This window comes from Genypterus blacodes, unplaced genomic scaffold (genome assembly GCF_046128005.1).
Source record: "Genypterus blacodes isolate CSIRO-AG114 ecotype Tasmania unplaced genomic scaffold, CSIRO-AGI_Gbla_v1 ptg000225l_1, whole genome shotgun sequence".
Lineage (NCBI taxonomy): Eukaryota > Metazoa > Chordata > Actinopteri > Ophidiiformes > Ophidiidae > Genypterus > Genypterus blacodes.
Window position 1 is genome coordinate 81,171 of NW_027467023.1, and position 22,383 is coordinate 103,553.

Consider the following 22,383-nt stretch of genomic DNA (forward strand, 5'->3'; position numbering starts at 1 on the left):
GTGTCAGTTTAGGCCCCAAGTGTGTTTTTATGCTCAGACTCTCCAGCTTGATGCAGACCAGATCCCAGGTGCTGCAGCCTCCATGTTGGTCCACAGCTCAGACAAACCAACGTGGGAGTGAACTACTTTAAGGAAATTTTTTGAATTTTGAAGTTTGCCAGAGTAGTTTCTAGTAATCTTTCCATTTGTTGGTTGGGGCTTAACAAATCTCGATTTTGATAAACAAACCATAACAGTAATCCTTTAAGGACTCGCTGCTAAGTCAGAGTAGAGCTACAGTACAGTGTTCTGCATTTGATGGGACAAACAAGACATTAGATCTAAAATGGACAATTTAGGCCCGTTTGTCTGTATCAGTGCATTTACTCTGGAAACAGGATTATTTTACTGCAAACACAGGATTTCAGAGCTTCATGTAGCGTCAGGTCGGAGCCCGAGCACACAGTAGATGCACCAGTCACCCACCTACAGCCCCCCCCACCCCCCTTTCCTGAGGGCCCCAACACGTGAAGCCTTTTTCCATCATTCAGCAGAGAACAAACAGGGTGCAGAGTGAGAGCACAGACGGGATGTTGCCTGCAGCACAAAGCAGAAGTGTGTGTTCTTTTATAGTGCAGATGCAGTGAGACAGCTGAGTGCAGAGGCTGATTTATCTTATCATTCCTCCAAATGTGACCCTGTTTATTTAACAACAGCCATTGGACGGCTCACTGACTGACATTCAACAGTCTCAAGAACTGCTTTACTTTAGTTTTATATCTTTTTACACAAAGACATTCATTCACCACCATATGCAACACATTCAATAGATTCTCCTCAAGATAATTGGCTTGTCAGGTTTCATGCATGCCAGAGAAAACCAATCTGTTTGTCTGATTCATACTAAAGACTCTCAAGGATTACAGCGCTCTCTCAAGAATTAGCCACGCCCACTCAACTTTGGCAGCCAATTACAGCAAAGCAGAAAGGACTATAGAAAATAAAGACAGGCTCTTTTATTATACACGTTAAATTTTAGCACAAATGGCTTGAAATTGCAGGAGGAAATGAAAACCCAATAGCATGTGGAGGGAAGAAGAAGGCTCCCGACCCAACACAAAGCGAAAGCTAAAATTAGACTCAAATTGAACATTTTTAATTTATCTTGAATATAAACTTAGTCATTATTGAGAGCTGGAAATCTTCTGACTTAAAGACTGTTTGATGTCATGGAGGTGGTCACTCTTCTTCCTCATCTTTGCTCCTACAGCCTTTTTCAAAGAGTCACTTATCTTCAGTTACTTATTACCAACGATCCTGTCATTGTCAGTGTGAACAAGACACCCTGCATACCAAGACTCCTTGTAAAAACCTGCAGAGAATGGATGACCAGGCCTGTCTGTGTTCAGACATTTTTACTGTGCAACAAATGCCAGATTTATCAGGATACTCCAAGGAAAAACCTCCCCTCAGGCCCCGGAGAGCCCAAGACTGATCCTGCATGTACCCATCTGCCTTCACTGTATTCACAGCCCAACCTTGACTGGTCTGTTACACAGAACATGCATGGTGACATCATCCAATACTTGCCATGATCACTGGACCGATTTTCCACCCATGAGGAACCAGGGAGCATAAAATGACATGAGAAGGAGGGAGAAGGAGAGAAAAGGAGCCCGAGATGAAAGCAGATGGAGGGAGAGCACAGAAGGAGGAAGGCGCTATGCTGGCTCTCACAGCGGCTGATAGTGTGGAGGAGATAGAGACGTGCACAGCACCTGTTTTATGTATCTACAGGGGCCGGGCCTGCAGCAGATGGTGGGGTGTCTGACCTAAACGTCTGGACTCGTCAAGGAGTCCCTCGGGCCGGAAAAGTTTTTAATGAGAAGAGAAGCAGAGAGGAGAGGTGGAAGATGTATTCATACCCCTGTCTGAAGCAACAGTACACAAAGATCCTCCAGTACAACTCAAATCGTTCCATCTGTGGTAGCAGCAGCAGAGCTTTAATTTTCAGTTCAGTTGAAGGATTCTTCTTCTTGCTGCTTATCAACTGATTGAAATAGTAAAGAATGGTTCCTGTCGGTCAGCAGGCTGTAAAGTTGTGTAGCGTTTAGAATCTTGGACAGAACTAGAACGTAATTCCACATCTGCTCAGTATTTTTTCCCTTTTTTTGACAGCTGAATGTTGACTTTGAGCTTTGACCTTGCCAAGCGCGCACACCTATTCTGTAAGGAAGAAGTCAAATGCTGTGGAATGTCGGCCAAGAAACACTGTTGTTGCAGCACAATGCAAGTATGCGATGATGTATGACGTGAGGAAACATCTGACTGCCAGGGGACGACTGGAATGTCAATACCTACAGACATTAAGTCAACAGAGAGACAAATCTGTTCAAGCACACTTGAGTCCATTGTTCATCTGATTAGAATCAAGTCCTGATTTGTTTTTATAAAAGACAATGATTGACAGTTATTGGTTTGGCCGCTTTCACATGGTCATTAAATCATCATTTACCCTCCAGAATCAAATGCATCAACTTTCCGTGTCTCCGTTTGCCATTTTTCAAAACATTCCTTTGTTTTAGTTTGATGACCACTTCACGCCTCCATCTGTTCAGGCCTGTCTGTGATGGCAGGGAGGTCAGAACTTTCTACAACTATTCCCGGGAACTGTCTAGACTGCTGCTGAATTCCGCTCAGGAATGTTAAAACGTTTCATGTGAGTGAGCTGTGATCGTTTTCAACGTATGACTACAGGGTCAAAACAAAATAAATCCTCTTTGAGTAGCAGCAGCAGCAGCTTTGTTTTTATTCACACTGAAGAAGCATTTCCAGGGCCTGAGGGCACGTTCACTCTGTTACTGTTCTATCAACCTGCTGGGGCCTGAAGGCAGAACTCTCATCTTACAGGTCGATCTTCGTTCCTGCTCTTACCTACGCTTGATGAGCGACTGAAATTAGTTTCCTCAGGGTGCCAAGAGGCCGGGCCTTTATGAGGGAACTCAGAGTTTTACACTGCTCCCCCAGAAGCACTCAAGGCACAACCAACTGAGAGGAGACCACAGGGCAGACCCAGAATATGCTGAAGGGATTCAGTATCCAGAGAAGGTCTTGGAATCACCAGGAAGAGCTGGCAGAAATGTCTTGGGAGAAGGACTACTTTACAGACTATGATGAACATAATCTAGAGCCACTTGTACTTTTCGGTAATTATACATTCATTTCTTGTCTGTATGAAGGCAAGCATGCGTATTTTGAATTCATTCGAAGCAGCAGTTGTGTTCGTCTGCCAGAATTGCTGCTATGGATTCATGAGATGCGGTACATACACACACACACAGACACACACACATCATCTACTCTCTACTCAGTGTGCTTCAGGCCTCATAAATCACCTCAGCACTTTTGTATCTTGGAACATTTTCACAGATTTGCTTTAGTCATCAAACGGCTCAGCAGTCTCCAGCCTTATTTCTTAGAACCAGAATCCAAAGGTACTTCGGCTCGCTATTGTATTCACCAGGAGAACCTCTCATCCCGCAAATTAAACCCATATGAGCTCAAGCTTTATCAAATAGTGCTCTCCATTCCAGGCTGATTGCTTCACATCACTTATTTCAAGACAGTTTGGGGAAGGGAAATTGGTTTAATATGGTCCATCTTCGGAAATTATAGGATTTTCCATCTTCATGTTTTAATGGATGTGTTCCCACTGGCATTCATCTAAGTCTGATGTAACGGTCATGAATCGATATGAATACAAAGAACAACTAGCAAGACATCATTTGATCTATTAAAACACTGATTACCTCGGGCGTCCTGGTAGCTCCGTCTGAGATACAATGATTTATTAATTGAGGAACGTCGCTGTGATGGTGGAATGGTTTTTCTATCTCTTCATCAAGTACCGAAGCTACTTAACGTGATTAAAACTGAACTTCTATGTAGGATTCTGTTTTGTTCTCCGGTCCAGTGGAAATTTGGCTGCATGTCATCTCTCATCTGGAAAACCTCACTTGCGATCTTTCAGCGTATCTGATGTGGCCGTGCCTTTTTCAGCTTTGACAGAGGGTTTGTGCTGGCAGCCTGGCATGAAAGGGTTTGGGAGATGAATGCAAAGCCACATATAACATGACTCATCATTACCTAAGGGCTGAGTCAGAGTCATTGCACACTTATACAGGATGTTTTTATTAAAGACCTTGTCATTGCACTCCAGATGCCTCAAGACCAAGGAAAGAAAGATTTCATTCACATTTATCCGTGGGCTTATTAGAGGTTCATTGTCAAAAATAGCAGCCTACTTGCCGTCTGAAATCAAAGGTAGGAGTGAACCAATGAACTACACAGTGTATTAATTGAAGGATAAAACCACCAACAACAAGCAATCTTCATTTAGCTGCAAACTGGGGTGATCATTCTCCACAGCAGAAAAGCTACAATCAACCTTTTATCTACCTTTGTTGAACACACTTATTGTAAGTCGCTTTGGATAAAAGTGTCTGCTAAATGACCGTAATGTAATGTAACATAGAACCTGAACCTGAATCACTAATCTATTTTATTTCAAAACTGGTTTACTGTAAATCTTTGATTTTTGCATCTCACACAAGTACACAACAAAATACAGACCTTTACTATACTACTAACTACCCAGAGTACCTTTAGTATAGAACTCACTGTCTCAAACCTACTATACTATACTTACATACTCTAGTAAATACTTTTTGATCTGAATCACTGTTGTTTGGTTTTGGTCTTCCTCTTTCCTCTGCAACACAGGAACCTGAAAACAGCCACAACAGAGAGCAGCAGCACGGCCACAGCAGCCAGCAAAACCAGCAGAACATCTACAGAGTAGTATGAGTACCAGGGCATGGTGTAAGCTTGGGTACGCAGGTGAGCAGCCCCTTTATGACGTATCACATACTCCAACCAGAAAATGGCGCGATCAATGGGATGCATCGGCTGATCCCTGTGCAAACGAGACAGCCTTTGCATGTTCTGTCTGTAGCTGTCTTGGCTGAGCACTTCCTGAAGACCCTGTTCAAAGCTGTGCTTGTTCACATCAGCAAGCTCTATGATCTTTCCAGCTCCTCTCTCCTGTAGACGTAGAAGGTTGTCATATTGGTCAAAGAACAAGGGTATGCCCAGCACAGGGACCCCGTGGAAGATGGCCTCCTGGACACCGTTTGTTCCTCCATGAGCTACAAAGACTTTAGTCTGTGGGTGGCCCAGGAGGTCCTTTTGGGGCATCCAGTCCACTATCAGGGTGTTGTTGCCCAAAGTTGAGGGACGCTCACCAATGTGCCTCCATATCACCTGATCAGAAATTCAAAACAACGGGTTTATGTACAACATGCAGTTACTTCATGCTAACACAATGTTTCATTGGAATGTAGGGGATGCACTGCAGATAAAGCACACATTCAAAAAGAAATCACTCCATGCTGTTTGTATAATGAAAGGTCAAGTGGCCGGTGGTGGCGCCGGCAACTTCCCGGTGCCAGTAAGTACTGCAGTACCATGCCGGTGCCATTGCCCGCGCACTTGCCGGTGTCGGCTAACTTTAAACAATAGGCTACCCATATAACATTCGCGATTATGATCGCGATCGACGTATTGATCACCCCTGGTATAATGTAATACTGTTTTATGTGCTTGCATACTTGTGTGAACATTGTTACCTTCTGAGGCATCTCGGCAAAGACGCTTGCAATGTCATTTGCAACTTCACTCAGCAAACCATTGACCAATGTTCCCAGAGTCATAATGATCACTCCATGGTCTCCTGCACTCTGAACAAACTCCTCCAGCTCCCCTGGCAGAGGCTGAGCTTCTTTGCACTGGAAGCCTCCGATGTAGATCACGTTGGGCATCGTAGGGCGAGGGAACTCAAACAAAAAGTCAGACCTGAACAGCCAAATGTCTGCTTCCTGAAGAAGTGAGATGATGTCACATCCATTCTCAAAGTACTTATCACAGAAGGCTTCATAGACCGGCCCTATTAGGAACTTCTGCTGGGCAACGATGATGCTGTAGAAAAATAAGTTCCTCAGCCTCTGGAAGAAATTCATTTTGTCTGTTAACCTAGATCCTGGAACCGGGATGTAAGACAGTGGGGATGGTGCCACTGCAAAGTGGCCTTCTCCACTGGTGATCCAGCGAACATTGAGCACCATGGGTAATTTCAGGTACTTCCCAAGTACAACTCCTGATGCTATGGCTGGGTCGGTCAGAAACAGATCATATTTGGTCTCAGTTAAATTCTTCACCATATTTTCATCATCAAGGAGTTGAGAGACAGCATCACACCATATTACATGAATATTATGGAGCATGCTGAGGAAGTCTTTGTTCATTTTGAAGAATGTTAGTGCTGAGGCTCCCTCCCGCTGTACCTGTACAAAAACAGCCAAACAAAGTCAGTGAATGATTACACATATAACATAGGAAGTACCCATGATATTGTCAAAACCTCAGTGAGAAACGGTACCCTCATATTTTCCTGTAGGTATTCATCAAAAAAAGTTTCCAAAGCCTCCTCCTGTGGGATGGTGATGGAGGTGTACAGGTGAGATTCCTCTGTGATGTACCAGCTGGTGGAGGCTCGTATCACAGTGATGCTGTGTCCCCTGGCATGAAGCTCTTCTATCAGGACCTTCATATTGATCCAATGGCTGCCATCTACAGGGAACACCAGGATCTTTGCTCCATCACAAAGTGGTCCGAAGGTCATCAGACAAACACTGACCAATGCAAGTATTCCACAGGTGGAACGCCATCGGCCGGTCCCTTCAAATGTAAGATAGAAGAATTATGATATTTTCTCTGGGGTGTCACCTTTTCTCACCATTTCTTCATCATCAAAATCATTGTTTGTTGGTCGATAGAGATCAAAAGACTGCAGACGTTGAAACATCCCATGAGTTCAATTAAAAGACCAATAATCTAGTTTCAAGTATATTTGACTTGATTTTGACTTAAAGATTCACTGATAATCACAGTCTAAACATCCCTATGTCACATGCTTTACTGCTGGATTTATAGTTCAATCATATTAGTTCCAAAATTTAGTTTCTATGTGATAACAGAAAACGTCTGTACTTAACAAATTCATGCATTTCATCAATGATAAATCAAACTTCGGTGTGGTTATGTAAACTACAGGCTTAAGAGGTTTAAACTCTAACTTCCATTCATTATTATCACAATTTTAAGTGAATCTACTTTTTATAACACTGTTATAACAACTTATCTACTGAAAAACATACATTATGATCAAAATGGCGGGTTCATGTTGATCTTTCAGGTTTGTCATATTTCAGATTGCATTAAACTCTAATGGTTGTGTAATGATAAGTATGCTCTACTTGTTACATGTATGAACCTTTTACAGACAATCTTTGGTCACTAAGCTATCAGAAACATACAAAGTAACTACCTCATGAAAATATAACACAGAGTGCACAGTGTTGATCTTGGCAGGTATGATAGTTAGTTCACGGTGATGGAAGTGGACTTACCCATGCTGGAGGTGAAGTGGTGACAGTTGCCTGACTTGACAGCAGGCGTGAAGAACTCCTCATATATTTGAGTTCAAACTCATCGCAGGTAAATGAATGACATGTGGATGGACGTTACGCTGCTGACCCCACAACCTTCTATGATAAAAGAAAGTCACGATCAAAGTTATTGATTGACATTCATGTTGATCAGTGAAAGGATGTTTAAATGTCTTTCTATATCCTGGCCTCATGCCTCCCTCTGTGTGTTTATTGGTTTTCTATCCATGTATTATGACTTGGAACATACAAACTACGGTAGTTCTATTATTTGTTTAACCTGTTGCTACGTACAAAATGCTGCGTCTTGGTAACATCATTACACACACGCGTTTCCTGTTAGACCACTATTCTCTCACCTCTCCTGACCCCTTCTACTACATTTTCATTGTTTAGATTTTACAGGAAGAATGAATTCAGCTCCTCGTGTGTGATAGGGCGGCAGTAGCTCAGTGGGGAGAGCTTTTGCTTGGGAACCTGATGGTTGACAGTCCATGCCGAGGTGCCCCTGGGCAAGGCACCGAACTCTCAATTGCTCCCCCCTCTGTAATGGGGTCGCTTTGGATAAAAGCGTCTGCTAAATGATCATAATGTAATGCAATGTAATGTGAGTCTGCACTCCCACTATACCTTTTTCTTTAACATAGAATATATCCTGTGTAGCTTGTTAGTCTGTACCTTTTTCTTTCTGTCCTTTGGAGAACCTGCAACGTTTCTCTGGTTTCCTCAACCACATCCAGGACAAAAACAATCTCCTCCTCTACCACCCCACCCCTCCTCACCCTTGACCCCACCCCAACACACAGCTGTAGACTTTGTTGTGCAGAATGCTCCACTGGGTCCTATCACCACCTATTTTCTGTGACTCTCAGTTGAAATAAAGCTGATGGACCATTCTGAGGACATCTTTGGTGAGATTGAAGAATATAAGTGCCGAGGCTCCTCCCCTCTGTGCCTGAGTGCAAACAAGTACAAAAGTATCGTTATACGGATTCCTCAAAGAACAATGTGACCAATGTGGTCCAGCAAACCACAGTGAGATCCTGAACCTTCATGTACTGCTGCAAAGCCTCCTCCTGTGGGATGGTGATGGAGGAGCACAGGTGAGGTTTCTCTGTGAGGTACCAGCCAGTTTAGACTCCTATCACAGTGATGCTGTGTCCCCTGGTATGATGTTCTTCCATCAGGACATTCATATTGACTCAGTGGCTCCAGGAACACCAGGATCCCTGCAGTGTGGTTAATGTACAACATGCAGTTACTTCATAATGTATTTATTAAAACAATGTTTCATTGGAATGTAGAGGATGCACAAATTCACAAAGTAATCACTCAAAATGCTGTTTGTATAATATAATACTGTTTATTTGCTTGCATACTTGTGTGAGCATTGTTAACTTCTGAGGCATCTTGGCAAAGACGCTTGCAATGTCATTTGCAACTTCACTTAGGGCTGAGTCAGAGTCATTGCACACTTATACAGGATGTTTTTATTAAAGACCTCGTCATTGCACTCCAGATGCCTCAAGACCAAGGAAAGAAAGATTTCATTCACATTTATCCCACTGATCAAAAACAAAAGGCAGGGATTTCCTATGGAACAAACAGATTTATGGACATTTGTGTTATATGTGCGCTTTAATGCTCAAGTACTTTTGGCTGTATCTCATTTCCTGCTACAGATTCAGATACAGATACAGATACAGTGGGCTTATTAAATGCTGTTTGTCAGAAATAGCAGCCTACTTGCAGTCTAAAATCAAAGGTAGGAGTGAACCAATGAACTACACAGTGGAATTGTGGGATAAATCCACCAACAACAAGCCATGCATTCGTGTAGATGCAAACTTGGATGATAATTCCCCACAGCAGAAAAGCTACAATCAACATAGAACCTGAACCTGAATCACTAATCTATTTTATTTCAAAACTGGTTTACTGTAAATCTTTGATGTTTGCATCTCACACAAGTACACAACAAAATACAGACCTTTACTATACTACTAACTACCCAGAGTACCTTTAGTATAGAACTCACTGTCTCAAACCTACTATACTATACTTACATACTCTAGTAAATACTTTTTGATCTGAATCACTGTTGTTTGGTTTTGGTCTTCCTCTTTCCTCTGCAACACAGGAACCTGAAAACAGCCACAACAGAGAGCAGCAGCACTGCCACAGCAGCCAGCAAAACCAGCAGAACATCTACAGAGTAGTATGAGTACCAGGGCATGGTGTAAGCTTGGGTACGCAGGTGAGCAGCCCCTTTATGACGTATCACATACTCCAACCAGAAAATGGCGCGATCAATGGGATGCATCGGCTGATCCCTGTGCAAACGAGACAGCCTTTGCATGTTCTGTCTGTAGCTGTCTTGGCTGAGCACTTCCTGAAGACCCTGTTCAAAGCTGTGCTTGTTCACATCAGCGAGCTCTATGATCTTTCCAGCTCCTCTCTCCTGTAGACGTAGAAGGTTGTCATATTGGTCAAAGAACAAGGGTATGCCCAGCACAGGGACCCCGTGGAAGATGGCCTCCTGGACACCGTTTGTTCCTCCATGAGCTACAAAGACTTTAGTCTGTGGGTGGCCCAGGAGGTCCTTTTGGGGCATCCAGTCCAATATCAGGGTGTTGTTGCCCAAAGTTGAGGGACGCTCACCAATGTGCCTCCATATCACCTGATCAAAAATTCATAACAACGGGTTTATGTACAACATGCAGTTACTTCATGCTAACACAATGTTTCATTGGAATGTAGGGGATGCACTGCAGATAAAGCACACATTCAAAAAGAAATCACTCCATGCTGTTTGTATAATGAAAGGTCAAGTGGCCGGTGGTGGCGCCGGCAACTTCCCGGTGCCAGTAAGTACTGCAGTACCATGCCGGTGCCATTGCCCGCGCACTTGCCGGTGTCGGCTAACTTTAAACAATAGGCTACCCATATAACATTCGCGATTATGATCGCGATCGACGTTTTGATCACCCCTGGTATAATGTAATACTGTTTAATGTGCTTGCATACTTGTGTGAACATTGTTACCTTCTGAGGCATCTTGGCAAAGACGCTTGCAATGTCATTTGCAACTTCACTTAGCAAACCATTGACCAATGTTCCCAGAGTCATGATGATCACTCCATGGTCTCCTGCACTCTGAACAAACTCCTCCAGCTCCCCTGGCAGAGGCTGAGCTTCTTTGCACTGGAAGCCTCCGATGTAGATCACGTTGGGCATTGTAGGGCGAGGGAACTCAAAGACAAAGTCAGACCTGAACAGCCAAATGTCTGCTTCCTGAAGAAGTGAGATGATGTCACATCCATTCTCAAAGTACTTATCACAGAGGGCTTCATAGACCGGCCCTATTAGGAACTTCTGCTGGGCAACGATGATGCTGTAGAAAAATAAGTTCCTCAGCCTCTGGAAGAAATTCATTTTGTCTGTTAACCTAGATCCTGGAACCGGGATGTAAGACAGTGGGGATGGTGCCACTGCAAAGTGGCCTTCTCCACTGGTGATCCAGCGAACATTGAGCACCATGGGTAATTTCAGGTACTTCCCAAGTACAACTCCTGATGCTATGGCTGGGTCGGTCAGAAACAGATCATATTTGGTCTCAGTTAAATTCTTCACCATATTTTCATCATCAAGGAGTTGAGAGACAGCATCACACCATATTACATGAGCCTTATGAAGCATGCTGAGGAAGTCTTTGTTCATTTTGAAGAATGTTAGTGCTGAGGCTCCCTCCCGCTGTACCTGTACAAAAACAGCCAAACAAAGTCGGTGAATGATTACACATATAACATATGAAGTACCCATGATATTGTCAAACCACAGTGAGAAACGGTACCCTCATGTTTTCCTGTAGGTATTCATCAAAAAAGTTTTCCAAAGCCTCCTCCTGTGGGATGGTGATGGAGGTGTACAGGTGAGATTCCTCTGTGATGTACCAGCTGGTGGAGGCTCGTATCACAGTGATGCTGTGTCCCCTGGCATGAAGCTCTTCTATCAGGACCTTCATATTGATCCAATGGCTGCCATCTATAGGGTACACCAGGATCTTTGCTCCATCACAAAGTGGTCCGAAGGTCATCAGACAAACACTGACCAATGCAAGTATTCCACAGGTGGAACGCCATCGGCCGGTCCCTTCAAATGTAAGATAGAAGAATTATGATATTTTCTCTGGGGTGTCACCTTTTCTCACCATTTCTTCATCATCAAAATCATTGTTTGTTGGTCGATAGAGATCAAAAGACTGCAGACGTTGAAACATCCCATGAGTTCAATTAAAAGACCAATAATCTAGTTTCAAGTATATTTGACTTGATTTTGACTTAAAGATTCACTGATAATCACAGTCTAAACATCCCTATGTCACATGCTTTACTGCTGGATTTATAGTTCAATCATATTAGTTCCAAAATTTAGTTTCTATGTGATAACAGAAAACGTCTGTACTTAACAAATTCATGCATTTCATCAATGATAAATCAAACTTCAGTGTGGTTATGTAAACTACAGGCTTAAGAGGTTTAAACTCTAACTTCCATTCATTATTATCACAATTTTAAGTGAATCTACTTTTTATAACACTGTTATAACAACTTATCTACTGAAAAACATACATTATGATCAAAATGGCGGGTTCATGTTGATCTTTCAGGTTTGTCATATTTCAGATTGCATTAAACTCTAATGGTTGTGTAATGATAAGTATGCTCTACTTGTTACATGTATGAACCTTTTACAGACAATCTTTGGTCACTAAGCTATCAGAAACATACAAAGTAACTACCTCATGAAAATATAACACATTGCTGAGTGCACAGTGAAAATCTTGGCAGGTATGATAGTTAGTTCACGGTGATGGAAGTGGACTTACCCATGCTGGAGGTGAAGTGGTGACAGTTGCCTGACTTGACAGCAGGCGTGAAGAACTCCTCATATATTTGAGTTCAAACTCATCACAGGTAAATGAATGACATGTGGGGGAACGTTACGCTGCTGACCCCACAATCCCACAACCTTTTTTTAATAAAAGAAAGTCACGATCAAAGTTATTGATTGACATTCATGTTGATCAGCGAAAGGATGTTTAAATGTCTTTCTATATCCTGGCCTCATGCCTCCCTCTGTGTGTTTATTGGTTTATATCCATGTATTATGACTTGGAACATACAAACTACGGTAGTTCTATTATTTGTTTAACCTGTTGCTACGTACAAAATGCTGCGTCTTGGTAACATCATTACACACACGCGTTTCCTGTTAGACCACTATTCTCTCACCTCTCCTGACCCCTTCTACTACATTTTCATTGTTTAGATTTTACAGGAAGAATGAATTCAGCTCCTCGTGTGTGCTAGGGCGGCAGTAGCTCAGTGGGTAGAGCTTTTGCTTGGTAACCGGATGGTCGACAGTCCATGCCGAGGTGCCCATGGGCAAGGCACCGAACCCTCAATTGCTCCCCCCTCTGTAATGGGGTCGCTTTGGATAAAAGCGTCTGCTAAATGATCATAATGTAATGCAATGTAATGTGAGTCTGCACTCTCACTATACCTTTTTCTTTAACATAGAATATATCCTGTGTAGCTTGTTAGTCTGTACCTTTTTCTTTCTGTCCTTTGGAGAACCTGCAACGTTTCTCTGGTTTCCTCAAACACATCCAGGACAAAAACAATCTCCTCCTCCACCACCCCACCCCTCCTCACCCTTGACCCCACCCCAACACACAGCTGTAGACTTTGTTGTGCAGAATGCTCCACTGGGTCCTATCACCACCTATTTTCTGTGACTCTCAGTTGAAATAAAGCTGATGGACCATTCTGAGGACATCTTTGGTGAGATTGAAGAATATAAGTGCCGAGGCTCCTCCCCTCTGTGCCTGAGTGCAAACAAGTACAAAAGTATTGTTATACGCATTCCTCAAAGAACAATGTGACCAATGTGGTCCAGCAAACCACAGTGAGATCCTGAACCTTCATGTACTGCTGCAAAGCCTCCTCCTGTGGGATGGTGATGGAGGAGCACAGGTGAGGTTTCTCTGTGAGGTACCAGCCAGTTTAGACTCCTATCACAGTGATGCTGTGTACCCTGGTATGATGTTCTTCCATCAGGACATTCATATTGACTCAGTGGCTGCAGGGAACACCAGGATCCCTGCAGTGTGGTTAATGTACAACATGCAGTTACTTCATAATGTATTTATTAAAACAATGTTTCATTGGAATGTAGAGGATGCACAAATTCACAAAGTAATCACTCAAAATGCTGTTTGTATAATATAATACTGTTTATTTGCTTGCATACTTGTGTGAGCATTGTTAACTTCTGAGGCATCTTGGCAAAGACGCTTGCAATGTCATTTGCAACTTCACTTAGGGCTGAGTCAGAGTCATTGCACACTTATACAGGATGTTTTTATTAAAGACCTCGTCATTGCACTCCAGATGCCTCAAGACCAAGGAAAGAAAGATTTCATTCACATTTATCCCACTGATCAAAAACAAAAGGCAGGGATTTCCTATGGAACAAACAGATTTATGGACATTTGTGTTATATGTGCGCTTTAATGCTCAAGTACTTTTGGCTGTATCTCATTTCCTGCTACAGATTCAGATACAGATACAGATACAGTGGGCTTATTAAAGGTTGTTTGTCAGAAATAGCAGCCTACTTGCAGTCTAAAATCAAAGGTAGGAGTGAACCAATGAACTACACAGTGGAATTGTGGGATAAATCCACCAACAACAAGCCATGCATTCGTGTAGATGCAAACTTGGATGATAATTCCCCACAGCAGAAAAGCTACAATCAACATAGAACCTGAACCTGAATCACTAATCTATTTTATTTCAAAACTGGTTTACTGTAAATCTTTGATGTTTGCATCTCACACAAGTACACAACAAAATACAGACCTTTACTATACTACTAACTACCCAGAGTACCTTTAGTATAGAACTCACTGTCTCAAACCTACTATACTATACTTACATACTCTAGTAAATACTTTTTGATCTGAATCACTGTTGTTTGGTTTTGGTCTTCCTCTTTCCTCTGCAACACAGGAACCTGAAAACAGCCACAACAGAGAGCAGCAGCACGGCCACAGCAGCCAGCAAAACCAGCAGAACATCTACAGAGTAGTATGAGTACCAGGGCATGGTGTAAGCTTGGGTACGCAGGTGAGCAGCCCCTTTATGACGTATCACATACTCCAACCAGAAAATGGCGCGATCAATGGGATGCATCGGCTGATCCCTGTGCAAACGAGACAGCCTTTGCATGTTCTGTCTGTAGCTGTCTTGGCTGAGCACTTCCTGAAGACCCTGTTCAAAGCTGTGCTTGTTCACATCAGCGAGCTCTATGATCTTTCCAGCTCCTCTCTCCTGTAGACGTAGAAGGTTGTCATATTGGTCAAAGAACAAGGGTATGCCCAGCACAGGGACCCCGTGGAAGATGGCCTCCTGGACACCGTTTGTTCCTCCATGAGCTACAAAGACTTTAGTCTGTGGGTGGCCCAGGAGGTCCTTTTGGGGCATCCAGTCCACTATCAGGGTGTTGTTGCCCAAAGTTGAGGGACGCTCACCAATGTGCCTCCATATCACCTGATCAGAAATTCAAAACAAAATTAGAAGTGAAGAGAACTGTACTGTGGTTTATGTACAACATGCAGTTACTTTATGCTAACACAATGTTTCATTGGAATGTAGAGGATGCACTGCAGATAGAGCACACATTCACAAAGAAATCACTCAAAATGCTGTTTGTATAATGTCATATATACTGCCGGGAGGCAGTAGCTCAGTGGGTAGAGCTTCTGCTTGGGAACCGGAGGGTCGCTGGTTCGAGTCCCTGCCGAGGTGCCCCTGAGCAAGGCACCGAACCCTCAATTGCTCCCCCCTCTGCGAAGGGTGGTCGTGTATTGCAATGTAAGTCGCTTTGGATAAAAGCGTCTGCCAAATGATCGTAATGTAATGTAATGTAATACTGTTTAATGTGCTTGCATACTTGTGTGAACATTGTTACCTTCTGAGGCATCTTGGCAAAGACGCTTGCAATGTCATTTGCAACTTCACTTAGCAAACCATTGACCAATGTTCCCAGAGTCATAATGATCACTCCATGGTCTCCTGCACTCTGAACAAACTCCTCCAGCTCCCCTGGCAGAGGCTGAGCTTCTTTGCACTGGAAGCCTCCGATGTAGATCACGTTGGGCATCGTAGGGCGAGGGAACTCAAACACAAAGTCAGACCTGAACAGCCAAATGTCTGCTTCCTGAAGAAGTGAGATGATGTCACATCCATTCTCAAAGTACTTATCACAGAAGGCTTCATAGACCGGCCCTATTAGGAACTTCTGCTGGGCAACGATGATGCTGTAGAAAAATAAGTTCCTTAGCCTCTGGAAGAAATTCATTTTGTCTGTTAACCTAGATCCTGGAACCGGGATGTAAGACAGTGGGGATGGTGCCACTGCAAAGTGGCCTTCTCCACTGGTGATCCAGCGAACATTGAGCACCATGGGTAATTTCAGGTACTTCCCAAGTACAACTCCTGATGCTATGGCTGGGTCGGTCAGAAACAGATCATATTTGGTCTCAGTTAAATTCTTCACCATATTTTCATCATCAAGGAGTTGAGAGACAGCATCACACCATGTTACATGAGCCTTATGAAGCATGCTGAGGAAGTCTTTGTTCATTTTGAAGAATGTTAGTGCTGAGGCTCCCTCCCGCTGTACCTGAGTACAAAAACAGCCAAACAAAGTCAGTGAATGATTACACATATAACATATGAAGTACCCATGATATTCTCAAACTACAGTGAGAAACGGTACCCTCATGTTTTCCTGTAGGTATTCATCAAAAAAGTTTTCCAAAGCCTCCTCCTGTGGGATGGTGATGGAGGTGTACAGGTGAGATTCCTCTGTGATGTACCAGCTGGTGGAGGCTCGTATCACAGTGATGCTGTGTCCCCTGGCATGAAGCTCTTCTATCAGGACCTTCATATTGATCCAATGGCTGCCATCTACAGGGAACACCAGGATCTTTGCTCCATTACAAAGTGGTCCGAAGGTCATCAGACAAACACTGACCAATGCAAGTATTCCACAGGTGGAACGCCATCGGCCGGTCCCTTCAAATGTAAGATAGAAGAATTATGATATTTTATCTGGGGAATTACCTTTTCTCACCGTTTCTTCATCATCAAAATCAATTCTGGCACAGTACTAAGCTGGTTTAAATCATAATTAAAGGACAGGGACTACTTTGTATCGATAGGCAACTTCACATCTGAACAGACAAATATTAAGTGCGGAGTTCCCCAAGGCTCAATTCTGGGGCCTCTACTGTTTAACATCTACATCAGGGGTGCCCACACTTTTTCAGCTTTTAAAAGACCAAGTGTAAGTGATCTACCTCTCCAAGGGGTCGCTTGCTGTCCGCGATATCTGTTGACGGGGGGGGGCAGATGAGGGTGCCGACTCGGGCGAGTGTGCATACTTGTCGGTGTCGGCTAACTTTTAACGATGTGCTTTTCTTTTTTTTTTGGAATGCCATGCGATCGACCCACATTGCCTACGCAATCGACCGGTCGATCGCAATCGACGTATTAGGCACCCCTGATCTACATGCTTCCATTGGCTCAGATTATTGAAAAAAACTAAATAAGTTTCCATAATTATGCAGATGACACACACATTTACATTACCATGTCACCAGGAGACTATGGTCCAATACAAACCCTAAGTAAATGTATTGAACAGATCAATGACTGGATGTGCCAGAATTTGTTTAATATTAATTAAACAAAGACAAAACTGAGGTGGTTGTTTTTGGAGCAGCATTCAGTTTTTATGCCCCGCATATGTGGAACAAACTCCCAGAAAACTGCAGGTTAGCTGCAACTCTCACATCTTTTAAATCAAGTCTGAAGACTTTTCTGTTTGCTGCTGTCTTTAATTAAACAAAATCATCTTTCACTGCACTGTAACCTACTGAAACTCAAACCTAATTTTACCTGCTTTATTCTGTTGTAGCTTGTTTCAATCTGCTTTATTTTTTTATGTTTTTAATTACTACTATTATTTAAGTGTCCTTTTAACTTAATTTAACTACCTGATTTATTCTGTTTAGCTTAGAACCCGGTGGCCTCTGCAGGGGTCAGACTCAAATAGAGGTAAAATAGAAAGCCTTTGAGAGAGAAGGTAACCCATCTTATTCAAAATAGAAATAAAATAGAAATCCTTTGCAATGAGAAGTTAACCTGTTTTATCTAAGGGTAAGACCATGCAAATTACCAGTCATGGGTAAAAGTCAAGGTGAGGAAGACAATTAATCACCAGCTTGCATCTTCATGAGAACAAACTACAAGGGCAGTTTGCCTAAAATTGGGGAATGTTGAAAGTTTTAGTCTAACCCAGTTGGAACAACTTCGGGGTAAACAAATAGAAAAAGAGGCATAAATCAAAGTAAAACTACGGGGGAAACTAGTTTTTATTTTCTTTACTTTTTCTGTTTCTATTGTGTCTAAGTGTCCTTTTCTTTTCCTGATGCTTTTATTCTATTTTATTGTAAAGCACTTTGAATTGCCTTGCTGCTGAAATGTGCTATTTACATAAAATTGCCTTGTTTTGCCTTGCTAATCAGAGTTTAAACATGCATATGTCACATGCTTTACTGCTGAATTTATAGTTTGATCATATTCGCTCTAAGACTTTGTTTCTATGTGATAACAGAAAACGTCTGTACTTAAAACAAATTCATGCATTTCATCAATGATAAATTAAACCTCAGTGTGGTTATGTAAACTACAGGCTTAAGAGGTTTAAACTTAACTTAACTTAACTTCCATTCACCATTATCACAATTTTAGGTAAATCTACTTTTTATAACCCTGTTATAACAACTTATCTACTGAAAAAAATCAATTGTGACCGAAATGGTGGGTTCACGTCGAGGAATGATTAGTGGAAAAGACATGGACACAGGATCGGTGGTATGAACCTTTTATAGACAACCTTTGGTCACTAAGCCATCAGAAAACATAAGTAACTACCTCATCAAAATATGACAGTGTTGATCTTGGCAGGTATGATAGTTAGTTCACGGTGATGGAAGTGGACTTACCCATGCTGGAGGTGAAGTGGTGACAGTTGCCCGACTTGACCGCAAGCGTGAAGAACTCCTCATATATTTGAGTTCAAACTCCAGGCTCATACATGTGTTCAGTCTTATCACAGGTAAATGAATGACATGTGGATGGACGTTACGCTGCTGACCCACAAATCCCACAACAAACAAGTAATAATCAAAGTTATTGATTAACATTCATGTTGATCAGTTAAAGGATGTTTAAATGTCTTTCTATATCCTGGCCTCATGCCTCCCTCTGTTTCTTTGTTTATATCCATTTATTATGACTTGGAACATACAAACTACAGTAGTTCTATTATTAGTTCAACCTGTTGCTACGTACAAAATGTTGCGCCTTGGTAACATCATTACACACGCGCTTTTCCTGTTAGACCACTATTCTCTCACCTCGCCTGGTCCTTCTACTACATTTTCATTGTTTTGATTTTACAGGAAGAATGAATTCAGCTCCTCGTGTGTGTCTGCACTCTCACTTTACCTTTTACTTTAACATAGAATATATCCTGTGTAGTTTGTTAATATCTACCCTTTTCTTTCTGTCCTTTGGAGAACCTGCAACGTTTCTCTGGTTTCCTCAAACACATCCAGGACAAAAACAATCTCCTCCTCCACCCCCCTCCCCCTCCCCACCCTCGACCCCACCCAACCCCAACACAAAGCTGTACACTTTGTATTGCAGAATGCTCCACTGGGTCCTATCACCACCTATGTTCTGTGACCCCCATCCCCCAACCCCATTCTGAGGACATCTTTGGTGAGTTTGAAGAATATAAGTGCTGAGGCTCCTCCCCTCTGTGCCTGAGTGCAAACAAGTACAAAAGCATTGTCATACGAATTCCTCAAACAATAATGTGGCCAATGTGGTCCAGCAAACGACAGTGAGATCCTGAACCTTCATGTGCTGCTGCAAAGCCTCCTCCTGTGGGATGGTGATGGAGGAGCACAGGTGAGGTTTCTCTGTGAGGTACCAGCCAGTTTATCACAGTGACGCTTTGTCCCCTGGTGTGATGTTCATCTTTCAGGACATCCATATTGACCCCAGGCTGCAGGGAACACCAGGATCTTTACTCCATCACAAAGTGGTCCAAAGGTCATCAGAGCCTTGGCTGAGGACATTTTGTGAACTTGTGCAGTCCTTAAACATTGCATTGTGTTTGCATTGTAGTGTTGCTACTTTGACTGATTTAAAATATCTGGTCATCAATCATGTTTAGGCATTTTTACCTTTGCCAATTGACCTTTTTTCACTTCATGCCTTTTATAAAAATACAAGTTTTTCATGACAGTTGTCAGAGTCACAGTGGTTAGAGATCCATCACACTCTACATGGAAGAAGTGGAGCAGCAGGCGTCTGTTGAGTCTGCAGCCGCTTGGTTCCCGGACTCATACTTTGTTTTACGACATTTATATACACGGTGACCATATGGACGTCTGATGTGTGCAGAGGTTCACCGACTTTATAAAACATTGTTCCTGCAGAGATGTGGATGGTACACACTGATGATTTGTTGCAGTGTTCTGGTTGAATCTGGATTCTTTACCATTCAACATTTCCTGTGGTCCACTGAAAAAACACTTTACAGCCAAAATGCACCATGCGGGGTGGGAATCAACTCACAAACTCAACACACACAACGTTCCAACCTCTACTCATAGAACTATAGACGGCACTCATGTGAGATATAGAATTTCTCATTTCCCAGGACTCTCCCCCATACAAACGTGTCATTCCACACCGGTTACATCAGACTTTGACAAATCCCCATAGAAAATCAATTTCTCTTCTCTTCTCTGTCGTGTATAGTGTTCAGCTGGAAGAGGATGAAGTGCTCCGACAATTTCTTCCACGTCAGATTCCATCACGCGGCGGTTTGCTGACGGCCGGAGGAAACGTCGTCTGAGGCCGAGCGCCAAGATCTCCCAGGCAGTGAGAGCTGAAGTGGGTTACACGTCCAAACGGCTTTAAACGGTCACACTCATATTTAATTCATTTATTTTTGAGCTGGTAGTGATTCATCAGAAGTGGAAAAAAAAAAACCTGACAAAGTCCATTTAGTCAGGAAATGTAGAGTTTTGATATTTATTTACTTTGAGTTTTTCCATGTTGTGCCCGTTTGTAATTCTACACAGAAAATCTTGTAAATCCAATTTGGGGGATGTTCATGATTTAACACCCTGGTCATTGGAACATGTGAGCATTAAATCACAAAGTGTTCTGTGCCTTTAACTGCTAATACATGAGCAGAGCAGAATGCACAGCATGTCTCATCTCTCTCCCTCCACTCAGATCCAGAGGTTCAATCCAGGACATCTCTGAAAAATAAATGTTTGACGGGTCAACACAGGCAACACCTGATCTGTCAACAATCTCTTCCGTTTAGAAGGATTAGAATTTAATCACATAAGGACTTTGTTTTTACTGTATTAACGTCGTCCTGAATGGACCCTGGACAGGAAGCTGCTCCCATCAGCTCTCCATGTTGTGTTCCTTGTTTTCCCAGGTGTTTCCTTTAATGATCAAGTGGATAGAACACTCAACCACAGTCAAACACTTTAAATTTAACACTGTCGCTCATCAATAACTCACCTGGCTGGCGTCTGGAGCTAAATGTAAACAACCAAAGTTTAAAGAAGAAGCAGGCTCAGCTAAAGTCCCACATGTATGTCTGCCATGTAACACATCTTATGTAACTGCTTGGGGTCTGAATAAATAAGAGTTGCCATTACAGTATCACATGGGTTATTTTTGTTACAGTCTGCTCAAACCATTTTCATTTTTCAGCGTGGCTGTGGACAGGATAATGAGTGTGTGGAAACGTGGGGCAGTGTGTGAGTGTGTGAGTCATGCAGCAGTGAGGGGTGCTGTGCCGCTCTGCACTCCACCAATGAGAACACAGCCTGGAAACACAGAGCCACAGAGCAGACGGACGCATGGACACAGAAACTCCCACCTGCTGTTTGTTTCTTCAGTCAAATCGATTCACTCAATCTGAGATCCATCTGGAGTCGGATTCATTCATGGAACATCATCACGCTGCCTTCAGTCAGGACTTTACTGCATGTTCTGCATAACGAGGCCAGCAGATGATCAGTTATCAGGAAAGAAACATTAAAGTTAACTGTGACCGTGACAATAAATGTTGATTGATAAGTTCTGAGCCCGATTTGGGCTGTAATATACAGTCGTTCTTTAGGTATCAGAGCTCACAGGGTGCAGAGACGTGGACACAGTGGGACACAGTGCAGTAATTATTGACTCGCTGGCTGCTAAACATCTGAGTTGTCCCCTCAGACTTTCTCCTCTTCACTGGAACCTGTGTGGACTTCATTTATAAATCGAAACTAACTAAACTCCCTCCAGAATCGTTTGCTGTTGTGTGTTTACTTCACAATTAGATTGAAAAGTAAATAACTTCATCATCTGCTATGAATTTTATCAGCACTCACACACACACACATACACAGCTGTCAGACAGACACTCTTTTCATACGTTGATACTGTACAGCTGATAGTTGCTGGTTGCTGATTGGTTGTACTTCCTGTGTCACATCCTGCAGCTGAAGGCAAAAACTTAAAGAATATTTCAGATTACAATTTCACTCACATGCAGGGACCTGGATGGAAATGGGAAAACCCAGAATAAAACTAAATTCTGTGAACTTTAAATGTCT

At 42.6% G+C, this 22,383-nt stretch overlaps 3 protein-coding genes across 4 annotated transcripts; all 3 read right to left on the reverse strand.

Annotated features, from left to right (window-relative positions):
• Nucleotides 1–4,232: 4,232 nt before the first annotated feature.
• LOC143016338 (UDP-glucuronosyltransferase 2C1-like) lies at nucleotides 4,233–7,586 on the reverse strand. Of its 2 annotated transcripts, XR_012965515.1 has the most exons (5): nucleotides 7,506–7,586; nucleotides 6,476–6,774; nucleotides 5,667–6,380; nucleotides 4,510–5,301; nucleotides 4,233–4,426 (listed from the first exon to the last, which is right to left on the reverse strand). XR_012965515.1 is itself a non-coding variant. In XM_076170618.1 (4 exons), exons 1-4 carry the CDS (start codon nucleotides 7,507–7,509, stop codon nucleotides 4,717–4,719), a joined length of 1,602 nt encoding a protein of 533 aa, XP_076026733.1. In that variant the 5' UTR covers nucleotides 7,510–7,586; the 3' UTR covers nucleotides 4,443–4,716. The 2 variants fall into 2 exon arrangements, 1 of the variants encoding a protein (XP_076026733.1); XM_076170618.1 differs by lacking the exon at nucleotides 4,233–4,426 and having other exon boundaries at nucleotides 4,443–5,301.
• A 1,302-nt stretch (nucleotides 7,587–8,888) lies between these two features.
• Nucleotides 8,889–12,532, reverse strand: LOC143016337 (UDP-glucuronosyltransferase 2C1-like). Its single transcript, XM_076170617.1, has 4 exons — nucleotides 12,433–12,532; nucleotides 11,398–11,696; nucleotides 10,590–11,303; nucleotides 8,889–10,224 (listed from the first exon to the last, which is right to left on the reverse strand). The coding sequence occupies exons 1-4, from the start codon at nucleotides 12,434–12,436 to the stop codon at nucleotides 9,640–9,642; spliced, it is 1,602 nt and encodes a 533-aa protein (XP_076026732.1). The 5' UTR covers nucleotides 12,437–12,532; the 3' UTR covers nucleotides 8,889–9,639.
• A 1,450-nt stretch (nucleotides 12,533–13,982) lies between these two features.
• On the reverse strand, nucleotides 13,983–18,791 carry LOC143016336 (UDP-glucuronosyltransferase 2C1-like). The gene is made up of 4 exons (XM_076170616.1): nucleotides 18,685–18,791; nucleotides 16,392–16,690; nucleotides 15,582–16,295; nucleotides 13,983–15,160 (listed from the first exon to the last, which is right to left on the reverse strand). The coding sequence occupies exons 1-4, from the start codon at nucleotides 18,686–18,688 to the stop codon at nucleotides 14,576–14,578; spliced, it is 1,602 nt and encodes a 533-aa protein (XP_076026731.1). The 5' UTR covers nucleotides 18,689–18,791; the 3' UTR covers nucleotides 13,983–14,575.
• Nucleotides 18,792–22,383: the final 3,592 nt, after the last annotated feature.